We start from the raw sequence: 13,872 nt of genomic DNA, 5'->3' as shown, positions 1-13,872 counted from the left end.
TACATCACAGATGTGATAAGTGTGAGAAATCAACTATAATAACATTACTGATTGGTCATTCATACAGACAGTAAACTGTGTGATGAACTATTACATTGTGACAATTGTTTGTTTCAAAACAAAACGGACTTAGTTTATATTTACATAGTGCATGCATTAAAAATAACTTCATACTTGTATTTTTAGAGGTATTTCTCAGGATAGTACTCATTAAAAAAAGTCAATATATATACAGGAAATAATTTTATTGCACATATGTATCAAATTAGACAAAAGATAGTTTTTTTATACATGTGCTTCTGTACAATTTTTGTTGTTCAATATATTTCATTCTGATATAAAAATCGTATTTATTAGGCCAACTTTTATGGATGTTCCTTATTTTATTATATTTATTGTACTAAATCAAAATTCAACAAAAGAGGTGATTAGAATTAACATAATTTTGCTTTTATACACAGTTCTGTTTTACTGATTTAGATATTGAATGAAAAAATGGTTTAAAAAAAATACAATATGTAACAAGAGATACAATGTTCCTAACAGCCTAAATTAATAAAATATGTAATGTATTTAGATTAAATTAATATAAAACTGAAGTCCTTTCATTTCTTTACCAATACCTAAAAATGGCAACATTATGATGCTCCATTTTTGTGGAGGACTAATAATTACATTTTACAAATCTGAGAATCTCTCTACTTTCTGAATAAGACAACGTGACAAGATATACATAATATATAAATCAATACTGTAAAAAGTATTGTGTGATGTCAACATCAGCACAAATCTTGGTGTCTTACCTGAAAGTGAAAATGTGATATGATAAGTTACATAAATAGCAAAATAACACTGCTGAATTATTTACATAAATTACTCTTTTTTTTTTTCTTCACAACTAAAATCATTCATGAGAAGTTCATCTCTTATTAACACGAAAAATTTACAGCACAGTGGTGATCAGATGTGATGAACAAAAACAATGAAATGTATACAGTATACAATGATGTGTGATGTACAAAACAAAGTCCTGATGATTTAATTAGGCCTAGTAAGCACTGGTGGTCTGTCAGGGATACGTGGTGGAATAGTAGGAACAGGACGCCTATGAAGGGAAAATAACAATTACGATCACTTTAAATATTACAACTACTACCATCAGTGTCACAAAGCTAAAAGAGAAAAAACTATATTTTTTTTTAGTATTTGGAAATGAAACAGTTGACTACAAAAGTGACCTTAAATGCAATGCTAAATTACACAAATAACAAAATAGCACTGCTGAATTATTTACAGTAATAATTCACACTAAAAAAAATGAATATTTTTTTCTTCACTACTAAAAATTATTCATGAAAAATTCGCCTCTTTCACCACATGGTCTGTAAGGGATGCAGAGTGAGATAGTATTAATACTGAATTAGGTTACTGTATATATAATTTTTGAAGATTAACCAATTTGACTAAATCCTTAAAATTTTATACCTTCCATTAAGTGCTGTTTAAACTGAAAATTTAAGTGGATAAAACATAATGCTTAAAAAGAAAAAAAAAAAGGAAGGAAAAATTAAAGTTCTCATATTATATATATATATATTATAGTCTTGCATGCATTGATAAAACAGTAGTAATGGTGAGAATTCATTCTTCTCTTCAGTTTCTTATGAACTCCAAATTATAGATGCCAAGAAATTATATCCTTGGTTTCATCCTTTATCCAAGTGTAAGCAAACAAAGTTTGTATGTGAAATCATCACTTCACAATTAGTATTTTTGTATATAGAGGCTATATGACTTCAGATCAATTGCCTTATTATCCCATAATGCAATGCATTAGGAAGATTCCATATACAAGTAGTCAAAAGGTGTTTCCCCTTATTACTAAAATACTCTGGAATAGACAAAGATGGTGAAAGTTTTTTTCACTTGGGTAGTGGTCCTTTCCATAAAGTATAGTCAGTAAGGATGAGTGCATTGCATTATGGGATACTAAGGCAACTCATCCGAATTCATTAGCCTCTATATACAAAAACTCTAACCGTGAAGTGACTTCACATGAAAACTGTTTGCAAAGAGAATAATTTATAGTATAACCAAGTGAAAAACTTTCAACGTCTTGTGAACTCAATCATAATTTGCATATCTTTTATAATTACTTTTAGGTATATTACTTCTCCAAAAATTGCACTAAAAATTCTGCATGATTTTGTGAATACTGCAGTAATAAGCAATGTTAATTTGAAAACACAAATGGAATCATAAATTACTCTTTCTACAAATAATTTAATATATATATACATATATCACAAACATATCCACATAAGATTTTCATTTTGCACTTCATATCCCTCAAGTCAATTAATACAATAAATTTCTTTAAGCGTTTCTGTTGAAGGAAACAGATAAAGGAAGATGGTCCGATGTTAAAAACTGTGTAAGACAGGATGCACACTATTTCGACTACTACTACTCATCATTGTTTTAGTCTGTCTTAATCTCTCAAAATAGAGATAATTCATTTTTGAGAGGGAATGTGCAAAGAGATGAAGCATTTCGAAAGCATGTCCTACTCCAATAGAAGCATGTCCAACATGAGTGGGCATGTGACAAGCATCCAATCACTTTCATTCTAAGTTTTTTAAAATGGAATAATTGCTTTTACATGTTACATTTTTTGGTCTAATAATGAGGAACACCCTTGTTTTCCCTTCTGCAGATCTCTTCAAAGTCCCCCCCCCCCCCCCACACATTCTAAAACTGAATCCAAATGTGCTATCTAGTGAACACAGGCTGATGATAAACTCTCAGTTTGGAAACGTTATATATCTGATTTAAATAACTTTTTCAGTGTCAGTTCATTCCATCCAAAAATTCGATTCACATTCTAAACCGAGTTTAAACCAACTTTTCATAATTTCTTATTTCAAAAAAGAAAGAAAAATAACCAAAAGGTGGTATTTCATTAGCTGTTTACTGGCAAACCTGCATATACCAGACAATATTTCCATTGATCTCTTCACTAATCCACCAAAAAATACACAATTCACTCTTTAAAAACAACATCTATTTGAAAGTTGAAGATAAACTAAAAGAGCTTCAGGTTCTTCTTTGCCAGATGGATATTTCAATAACACTGTCCAAAGGAGGACACCATTTTCTGATAATCCTTGCCAAAATACTAACATTAATACAAAAAAATTTTTCTATCACACCCCATTTATAAATTGGACACCTTTCCAGTAAGATCACAGCTCTATTTAAGAGCAATAATATCAGAGTAGCTTATAAACCTATCCAAATAGTCTATAGCCTCCTTAGATCCCTGAAAGACAATATTCCCTTCTATAAAAATCTTGGAGTTTATAGAATTCCATGATCTTGTGGTCTGCTAACATAGCCAAATCTAATACAATCATAACCATGTAAGAATAATTGTATTAGATTTCTTCATTCAACATGAGAGGAAAGTTTCCTCTTGATAGGATATAGGTCGGTTCCAATTCTGGATCCAGAATAATGGAATATCTTGGTGATGTGAAATACAGAAGGAAAGAATGATCTGGGCTTGCACATGATTCGTCTCTACAAATCATGTCATCAATTGGGATATGGCTGCCAAGTCCTATTAAGAGTAAGTTTTCCTCTCATGTCGAGTTAAGAAATCTAATACAATCATTCTTACATGGTTCACTTAGGCAGAAATCATCATCATCAAATTGCTGACATGTACAATCAAGGGGTGTACAGGATATGATAGTACTACATGAAAAATTTACATCATTACTAACTTCCTATCTACAATTTTCCTCCAAATCAGTCTGTTTCTTGACAAGTAACAATTATCAGATCTTATATTACTATCGTCTAAGGCACTTTGTACCGTATCAATCCACCTACATTTTGGTCTTCCTCTGGGTCGTTTTCCTGCCAACCTGGCAGAGAACACTTATTTGCTAATCTTTCTTCGCACATTCTGTTTAAGTGACCATATACCACCTGAGATTAACTCTGCTAACGCATCCCTGGATGCCACCAATGTCAAGTTCTTTCCTAATATCCTCGTTTTTAATATGATATTGCCATTGATGCCATCTGTTCACGCCTCGAATCTTTCTCAGGACTCTCATATCTGCGGTCTCTAGTCTTTGGTCAAGTGTTTTACTTCTGCCCAAGCTCTCAGATCCACAAGTTAAAACTGGTTTGAACACTGTCTTGTATACAGATAATTTAGTGTTCGAACTAATTTCTCTCTTATTCCATATCAATTTATTCAATTGACTTCCTACCATACCAGCTTTGCTGATTCTGTTGTCTATTTCGATATTTAATTTACCATCTTCAGTAAAAATCGTGCCTAAGTAGCTGAAATGTTTTACTTGTTCCACAGGTTCCCCATTCACAACACAGTTGACATTTTCAACAATTCTACCCATTTTCATTGTCTTTGTCTTTTTAATGCTGACCTTCATACCATATCTATTACAACAGTTATTCAATTTAGTCAGGGAATCTTGCAAACTTTAGCGGATTTATTTAGAAGTATAACATCATCCACATAAAGCAAAGAGCTGACATTAACATCTCCAATTCTGATATCATGTTTAATACCACTTTACTTCATAATGTGATCCATATAGATAATGAAAAAGAGAGGGGATAATGTACATCCTTGTCTCACACCAGATTTAACATTAAACCATCTTCCTGTACTTCCTTCAATTCTAACTGCTGACTTACAACTCAAATAAAGACTAAGTATTGCTTGATATAATGCCCCATTGACACCATATAACTGTAGCATATTGAATAGCTTCTCTCTCTTGGCACCTTGTCATATGCCTTTTCCAGATCGACAAAACATAAATACAGATCTTTGTTATATTCCCATGCCTTCTCAACTGTTTCTCAAGTATACTTGCATAAATCTTGCCAGGAACACACAATACGGAAATACCTCTGTAATTTTCACATTCAGTTTTATTTCCCTATTTATATACAATTAGAGCTCTACTCCAATCATCGGGAATTCGTCCCTCTGTGCAGGCTTTCTGAACTATGCAATGCAAGCCACTGTAAGACTTTTATACCACCATACTTCTGCATTTCTGGTCGAATATCATCTACTCATGTTGCCTTTCCACATTTCAAGCCTTTGATGACTTTTTCTACTTCAAGTATGGATATATATTCCTGACTACATGCCTGGTCAGTGTTTTTTACTACTGTGCTGTCAGCACTGCTTGTTTCATTTAGCAGTGTTTTGAAGTAATTACTCCATACTTCAAGGACTTCCGTTTTCATATCACCTTTATCATCTCTAACGCCTTTTACAGCACTCTTTCCTCCATTTCTAAGCATCTTCAACAACCTCCGGAATATTTTACCACATTCTTCATATTTATTTTCTATGTTCTTGCCAAAGTCCTCCTATGACTTTTGTTTAGCTAGCTTTACACAGCGTTTAGCTTTCTTACATTTGTCTCTGTATTACCTAAGAACAAGAGCTGACTTATTTGAAAGGTCCTTTTGATATGCTTTCTTCTTTTCCTTTACTGCCTCTTTTACTTCCTGTGTCCACCATGGAGTTCTGATTTTTCTATCCTTGCAGGCAACTCACTACATGCCTCTCTGGCTGAATCAATCAGGGTTTTCTTCAAGGCTTGCCACTGAATCTCAAAGGTTTGGTTCCTGTTCTCAAACTCTTTCATTTTTTCTTCAATAATCTTTGTGTATTTTAGTCTACAGTTCACATCTGAAAGCTGCTCAACTTTTATTTGCTTTAAAACTTTCTTACATGTTATTCTTTTCAACATGGAATTCAATTTTATCCTGCTGAAGACTGAATAATGATCATTTCCAATTTCAAATCCTCTGTACACTCTGGTGTCCTGCACCAGGGAGAAAACATCACTATCAACAACATTGGCAATGAGACTTTTCTTATTCCTTGTTTCTTCTCTCTATGTGAATTTGTGCACATTTTTATGTTGGAACATGGTGTTAGTAATAACCAGTCCATGTCCTGAGCAGAAATCCAACAGGTATTTGCCATTATTATTAGCTTTGCTCTTTTCTCCAAATTTTCCCAAAATATTTTTGTATATCTGACAATCACTTCCTACTCTGCTATTTAGATCTCCAACAAGGACCAACTTTTCCTTTTTCACTGTGTCAGTTTCTAAAGCATCAAAAAATTCCTCCACTTCTACCTTAATAGAACCTTCTGTGGGACCATAGGCACAAATAACATCCAATTCCCCATTCTGATATTAGCCTACATCACTCTACTTGAGACTGCCTGCCATTCAAGAAGATTAGCCTTGTATTTTGTGTTGAATACTATGTTTACTCCTTCTTTTCCTTGATTGTCATTTCCTGAATATAACATTTTGTATTTATTGCTCAGAAAGATCTCACCAGTTTTTTGTCTTTTTTTGTTTCAGTCATCCGTATTATGTCGATCTGGTACTTATCTAATTCCTCATCTAGCTTCATTTCTTTGCTATTCAGGCTTCTTATGTTGATAGTACTGATCTTTAACTCTGGTGATGTTGAGTTGGATTGTGCTTTCAGATTTGTTCCAGTAGTTGACTTTTCACTGTTTGCCTGGGTTCCCTGGCGAAAACAACATGGGCCTTGTTTAACTAGGCGAAGCCCCAGCCGACATGAAATTTTGTCATGTTGTACCATCATTTTGTATATTGGTTTAAGTCAATAAGAATACAATTTGGTCAGCTAAATCCCAAATTGCCAGCCCATCCTCATTTGTTCAGTATCCGAGTAGATACCCAACAGGGTACACCACGAGAAGGTGAGGATTGGACATTAGGTCAGAAGCCCTAGTCGGTTCTCCACATTCCTTTAAAGGCTATGTGGAAGTCTCCTCTCAGTTATACAGCTTTGACCCTTAAGCTGTATAACCCAAGCAGAAATCAAAGTTATGTTAAACGATTTCTGAAAGTCACCAGAAATGATGCGACATCTGTGAACTCTAAGCATTGTATTAAATCAAGATGCTATTATCTGGGACTAGTTCTATAAACAAATTGAAGGTATACAAAATGAGCTTTCACCTCACTGCTAATTTATATATGTAATCCTTTGAAATTTTGGCATTGAATTCAGTCCTCCTCAAACCCCAAGTTTAGTTAAGATAAATGGACAGTGCCTTTGGCATTTGTACTAACTATCTACAATACCTTAATAATATTAACCTCTTTGAATAAGTTTCACCTGTGAAATGGGAGAAAAAATGACTTAATCATGAGAAAACACTTTTAATTTACAGGTGATTACTTTGATGAGTGCCATAACGAGGGCATGGCGGAAGAGGCGCCTGCCATGGGTGCAACTAGCTTTAGGATGCAAAACGTAAAAATAAAAAGATATAAAAGAGCTATTTTATATTGTATTTTTAAATTTTGGCAATACACCGTTTTAGACATACAAATTCTGCAACACCCTGCAACTCATTTCGATGGGGTTAATAGTAAGAATTTAACATATTGCATTTAGTAAAATTTAACTTGTGACATTTAAATTTTTCAAAATTTTTGGGTTAGGAGTGCAAGTTAGAAACTTACCACATTACTGTACCCTCGTTACTGTACTGATTTTGATTAGCTTACTAGAAGATGTATATGACGTTCATATTGGAAGAAGAATTAGGACTCTGCTGATAAGGATGCAACTTGGAAGGCAGGTGGGACAAGAAATGTTTTGATAGGCCAAATAATGTGGTTGCAATTTTAACTTTGGGTCAAAATATAAAATGATGCACTCTGATAAGAAATGAATCAGGATTGAACACTAATAGGAAATAGACACAAGCAGAGGGGAATAAAGACCAAGATTACTATGTAGTAAACTACTGAGGTTAAGGAGCCAACAGTGAATTATGGTTATGATGAAGAGATAAAGTGATGATTTTGGTTGAGATGGTTTGGTCATGTGATGAGGAGGGAGGACGAATATGTGGTAAGAAGGGTCATGCAGATGGAGGTGCAAGGAAGGCAGAAGCGTGGGCGGCCAAAGAAGAGATGGAGGGAGCTGGTAGAAGAGGACTTGAGGATGAAGAACTTGGATGTGGTGACAGCCCAAGACAGGAAGGTGTGCAGGAGACTCATTATCAACAGTGACCCCACTTAAGTGGGAGAAGCTGCAGAAGAAGAAGCAGATAAAGTGATGATTTCTTATAAGACATTAGTTCCTCCATGTATGTCTAAATTTGGTGGCCTGTTTGGCCGAGTTGGAGAGTAGATATTAACATATCTACTCTCCAACTAACAGGCTACAGGTTTGAATCCTGCTTTAGGCATGGATATGTGCGAGACCATTGCCTCACTTACTAGAGGCCTGGAGAAGTGGCATAAAAAAAAAAAAAACTACATGTTTGGTCTCTATAGCAGCAGTTTCCATACTATGTAAAAAAATAAATAAATCAAAAAAATGGAGAAAAAATCCTTAGCCCATTCACAATACAAATGTTGTTACACCTGATATCTTGAGAATATAGTATTCTCAGTTATCATGGTGTAACATGAGAAAAATAAATAACATAAAAAAAAAACCTCTGCATAAAAAGGATAATTTAATTAATGTAATATTCTTGCATCCAGTATAAATTGAGTAAAATGTGAAGGTCCATTGTTTAGTTAAGATAACAAAAGAAAAGAATGTATTAAGATGTATTATGACTAAACAAGGAATTAGTATTAAATAAGTAGCTAACTAAGAATTAATATAGTAATGCAATTAAGAATGAAAGAGTTAAGTGCATAAGTATAAAAGAATGAGTCATGAAATACGCTATGTAAGAGGCTATAGATTAAGTATTAAGTAGAATTCTGAGAAAAGGTTTGAAAGGGGGTTAAGATAGAGGCTAACAAGAGAAATAATGGAATATCGCTTAGGGCCTATACCCGGATAGAAACTTCGTTACGAGTTGCTGATCAAAATGACATATGGCGGCCAAATGCTACCCAATTGGTAGACAGACGGAAAACAAGTAGGAGGTGGGAAAAAGAAGTAAGAAAGGGCGCCGTTAGGGGAGCAGCTATAAAAGGGTTGGTAACCCTCCCCCCTCGAGGCTTTTTTTCGAGGAGTAGGCTCTTTTGGATTTTAGGGAGGACGTAGAGATAGCCAAGGAGGCTTGAGACCCTTTTGCCAGAAGAGAAGAAACGTTTGGAGAGTCACGGTGGTTTTAGTTTGGTTTTCTAGTGGATTTCACGGTGTTCCTGAGTGGAGAGATATGGCTTATATCCTCATGCCACAACAAGGAATCGAAGGTGAGCGGGAAAGCTATTCCCGTATTCCTATGTAGAAAGCGAAATACACCATAGAGTCATAGGAAGCTGTGAAAATGTCGATGTCCTCATTTCGGATAGTACAGCCGACTGCGCAGATGTTTATATAGCCCTGAATTGCAAGAAGTTATGCAAGCAAGTTCGTTCAGTAGAAGGTAAAGGCCCGTAAGTGAAGCTAAAGAAAGGTATTGTGAACTTTGTCTTATGTTAACTAGAAGTTGTCTATAATAGGTACCATTGTCATAATACGGAACTGTTAAGGTGATTAGGGAGAAATTATAATAGGACTTTAGAATTTGATAGAGAGTGTTAAAAGTAAGCTAGCTAGTGTTGATAATTTGTGAATAATTAATTATCCTAAGAATCTTGAGTGCCTACTACATTGTAAAAGGAAAGTAAATGACATAGTTGTGTGTTAATGAAGTAAATGGTTTTGTTAATATTGAGTTAGATTAGTGCGAACTGAGTAATCAAGTAGCCTGAGGAATTTCAATGTCTAGTGTGATGTGTAGGGAATCAGAATTGTCATAAGTATGTGCTAGAGTAGTTAATGATTTTGTTAGTGTACTTGAAGTTGAATAATCTAATAATGTGTGGTGATCTAAATTTTTTATGTTATGTGAATTCATGTTTTGTATGAAATTTTGTGGCGGCATGATCATAGTAACCTTTGTCGAATCATATCCCAACTACTTGTATTAAGCTAATTTTAGTGTGTAAGTAATTTAGTTGAGTATTTTGATATGTACCATGTTTAGAGAAATAATAAACCTTTTGTTTAATGATAAAAGGAGCTGTCTGATATTGCTAATCCAATGCACCGCTTAGAAACATTCGAGCCTAACCACATGGGGAATTAATGTTAAGAAACAAGAAATAGTGTCACGACTGCAATAGTTACATTTTCAGATATTTGAGTTCCTTTCTCTGTTTATGTATAAAATATCTTAAACTAAATATCCCAAAGGGCGCAGTTAAAATACAAATACTAGGGATACTACGGGGAACAATAATTCAGATATTAGTAGAAATTTTGGTGATGTTTTGAAAGTAGAAGTTAGGAGAATATAGACGAAGGCAGTTTGTAAGACAAACAAAATCGTAAGATAGGGACATAACAATGTACTGTGGGTGGGTTAATAGAAGCCTTTCATGGAAAAAAATTAATAGGATGCAATGCAAAGAATATATGATTAGAACTGACTTGAATGCTTATTTGTGAAGATTATTAGTGAGGAACAAGTGAAAACTGGGGTTCTAACTTCACAAATGCTGAAAAGCAAAAGGCGCTGATAAAGTGGTTAACTGGAATCAAGAATTAATTTTAAATAAAGGTATGATAACATGCAAAATTAGAATGGATTTCTTTTGAAAGGTTAGTGGATTACAAGTACATCTATATTAAGTTATTACTATTATACATACAAATTTATACAAAATACATACGTTGGGATAAGGGGTGGAGGAAGACCTGAGACACTAACTGGCCGTGGGGGAGCATTTGGAAGTGGCCTGTTTGTCCCGATTTCAGGCCTGATAGGAGCAGGCCGTGATGCTGCAATAGATGGAGGTGGAGCTCCCACACCTCTTGGATTTCTACGATTTCCACCTGGGCATGGAGAAGAAGGTCTACAAAAACACAAAAATAATAATTAATTTGATGTGATTGAGTGGGGAATTTTTAAACTATTCTCCATCTCCCTACTCCATTTTTAAATTTGCAAAATACTACTTGACTGCCAGCCAGATTTATTCTTAATTGTGAAATATGTTTCGATATTTTACTTTGTCATACAAATAGTCCAATATAAGTGAAAATTGAAAAATGTATCCTAAGCTTAATAGAACATGAACAGTTACTGACTTGAAAGAATCAGCATTAAATTTTATTTAAATACACTTAAGTCTTATGCCTTTTTTTATTTGTACTAAGCACAGTTTTAGAAAAATTATAGCACCTATTGTCCATATTATGCTTGGCTCACTACAGTGAATCTGTAGGAATCAAAGATTGTTAGCATATTTAATTTGAAGTTCTATTCTATGAAATCTGGCCAGGAAGTTAAATTTACTATAGTAAATTTAACTTCCTGGTTAAATTTTTAAATAGTTAAATTTATCAAACTCTTACTATAGCAAATCAAGTACAGCAGACTGCACTTTATGATCTTGGTATTTTCCAAGAATAACGATCAGAACTTTACCCACCTTTGCAACGAGTTGCCCGTGTTTGTACTGCGTTCTAGGACTACTTGCATTTAGCTCACGCTAGTATTCGCCGATACTTTTATAGTTTTTTATTCTATATTCGGCATGAAACTCTGGTTCCAATCTTTGAGTTTCTTATTTGGTTTTAAAACAATGTGGGATCTAATATCCCCTTAATTTAATTAATGTTTATATCGCCGAAATGAAGCCTGTTGGCGCTTTATATTTAAGTAACTTAATGGGTGCACCTTTTGGACAATTCGTATAGCAGAGTATATAAGTTCTTTTCTCTATACCCTTTGGTATTAATTTGGTCTAGCTATTCAATGATGAAGCCTCAATAAAGGCAGAAATTGTTCTGGGTAGTGACCTCCCACGATAATTTAATAACAGCATACATTTCCTAGGAAATATGTTTTTACATTATGGAAAATACCAAGAACAGCGATAAGAACTTTACCCAGCTTTTTATCCTGCTCAAGATAAAACTGAATTTCTTGAGCAGGATAAAATTAAAACTAAATAGTGATCACTTCCAATTTCAAATCCTCTGTACACTCTGGTGTCCTGCACCAGGGAGAAAACATCACTATCAACAATAACATAGTCAATATATCACTATCAACAATAACATAGTCAATGAGACTTTTCTTATTCCTTGCCTCTTCTCTCCATGTGAACTTGTGCACATTTTTATGTTGGAACATGGAATAGTAATAACCAGTCCATGTCCTGAGCAGAAATCCAACAGGTATTTGGCATTATTATTAGCTTTGCTCTTTTCTCCAAATTTTCCCAAAACATTTTTGTATGTCTCACAATCACTTCCTATTCTGCTATTTAGATCCCCAACAAGGACCAACTTTTCCTTTTTCATTGTGTCAGTAGCTTTCTCTAGAGCCTCAAAAAATTCCTCCACTTCTACTTTAGTAGAACCTTCTGTTGGACCATAGGCACAAATAAGTCTCATTGTCTAGTTCCCCATTCTCATATTTGCCAACGTCACTCTACTTGAGACTGCCTGCCATTCAAGAAGATGAGCCTCGTATTTTGTGTTGAATACTATGGCTACTCCTTCTTTTCCTTGATTGTCATTGCCTGAATATAACATTTTGTATTTATTGCTCAGAAAGATCTCACCAGTTTTTGTCTTTTTTGTTTCAGTTCAACCCTATTATGTCGATCTGGTACTTATCTAATTCCTCAGCTAGCTACATTTCTTTGCCATTCAGGCTTCTTATGTTGATAGTACCGATCTTTAACTCTGGTGATGTTGAGTTGAGGTGTTTTCAGATTTGTCCAGTAGGCTGACTTTTCGCTGTTTGTCCTGGTTCCCTGACGAAAACAACGGGGGCTTTGTTTAACTGGGCGATGCCCCAGCCGGCATGAAATTTTTGTCATGTTGTACCATCATTTTTTATTTTGGTTTAACCAATAAGAATGCAATTTGGTCGGCTAAATCCCAAATTGCTCGTTCGTTCAGTATCCAAGTAGATACCCAACAGGGTGCACCACAAGAAGGTGAGGATTGGACATTAGGTCAGAAGCCCTGGTCATTTCTCTGCATTCCTTTAAAGGCTGGAGGTCTCCTCTCACTTATACAGCTTTGACCCTTAAGCACCCCTGAAGATGATGCTGTATTCCCAAATAAATCCAATGCAAGTTCCAGGATTCTTTTATTAAACTGAATAACAGCAGTAAAAATTTGATATGAAAATCACCAACAAAAACATCAAAACTATGAAAATAGGCAGGAACATAAAAAACTTAACTGCATTCTTAAAAGAGAACCTATAGAACAAGTAAAATATTTCAATTATTTAAGCAAAATTTTTAGTAAAGATGGCAAAAATTAAATATGGAAATAAACAAAAAAAGCAAAGCTGATAAGATGGGAAGTCAGTTGATCAAATTTACATATCTCCAGTTCTCTGATGAGCTGTTTTATTTCTACCCAAATTAACAGATCCATAAGATAAAATTGATTTGAATACTGTCGTGTATATTGTGAGTTTGATATTAGCCAAAACATTAAACTCACAATATACAAGAATATACACAAATCTATTATAAAATAGTTAAAATTTATCAAAACTTATGCACACAACCACTTAGAGACCGTACGTAAAGATGAAGTATTAAATCAAAACTGCATAAAATGAACTATTATTAATTAGTTATGTAGTTTAATTAATTAGCATGAAATAAAAATTTTATAATGATTCATTCACTAGTGTATAGGCTATGCTACCACGAAGCAATCATAGTTATGTTTCATAGATAATGCGAAAAAGAAATATGAATTTCTTTTTCACATTATCTTTTCATTTTTGATGTCTAGTGTTAGTAATATGTATAA

The 13,872-nt window shown here is 34.1% G+C and overlaps 1 protein-coding gene across 1 annotated transcript in view; it reads right to left on the bottom strand.

Annotated features, from left to right (window-relative positions):
* Positions 1-228: 228 nt before the first annotated feature.
* LOC150108694 (dynamin-like) overlaps positions 229-13,872 on the bottom strand; it is a 306,464-nt gene continuing 292,820 nt past the window's right edge. Inside the window, exons 18-19 of the mRNA XM_090416156.1 lie at positions 10,752-10,934; positions 229-1,105 (exon numbers count right to left, since the gene is read on the bottom strand). Coding sequence (XP_090272282.1) covers positions 1,039-1,105; positions 10,752-10,934 — 250 coding nt within the window. The 3' untranslated portion in view covers positions 229-1,038. The remainder of the gene's footprint in view (positions 1,106-10,751; positions 10,935-13,872) is intronic.

This window comes from Typopeltis vanoorti, chromosome 3, assembly GCF_054136105.1.
Source record: "Typopeltis vanoorti isolate ZY-2024b chromosome 3, IOZ_Tvanoo_1.0, whole genome shotgun sequence".
Taxonomy (NCBI): domain Eukaryota; kingdom Metazoa; phylum Arthropoda; class Arachnida; order Uropygi; family Thelyphonidae; genus Typopeltis; species Typopeltis vanoorti.
Note: the sequence above shows the minus strand (reverse complement) of the source record. Positions and strands in the feature narration are given on the sequence as shown.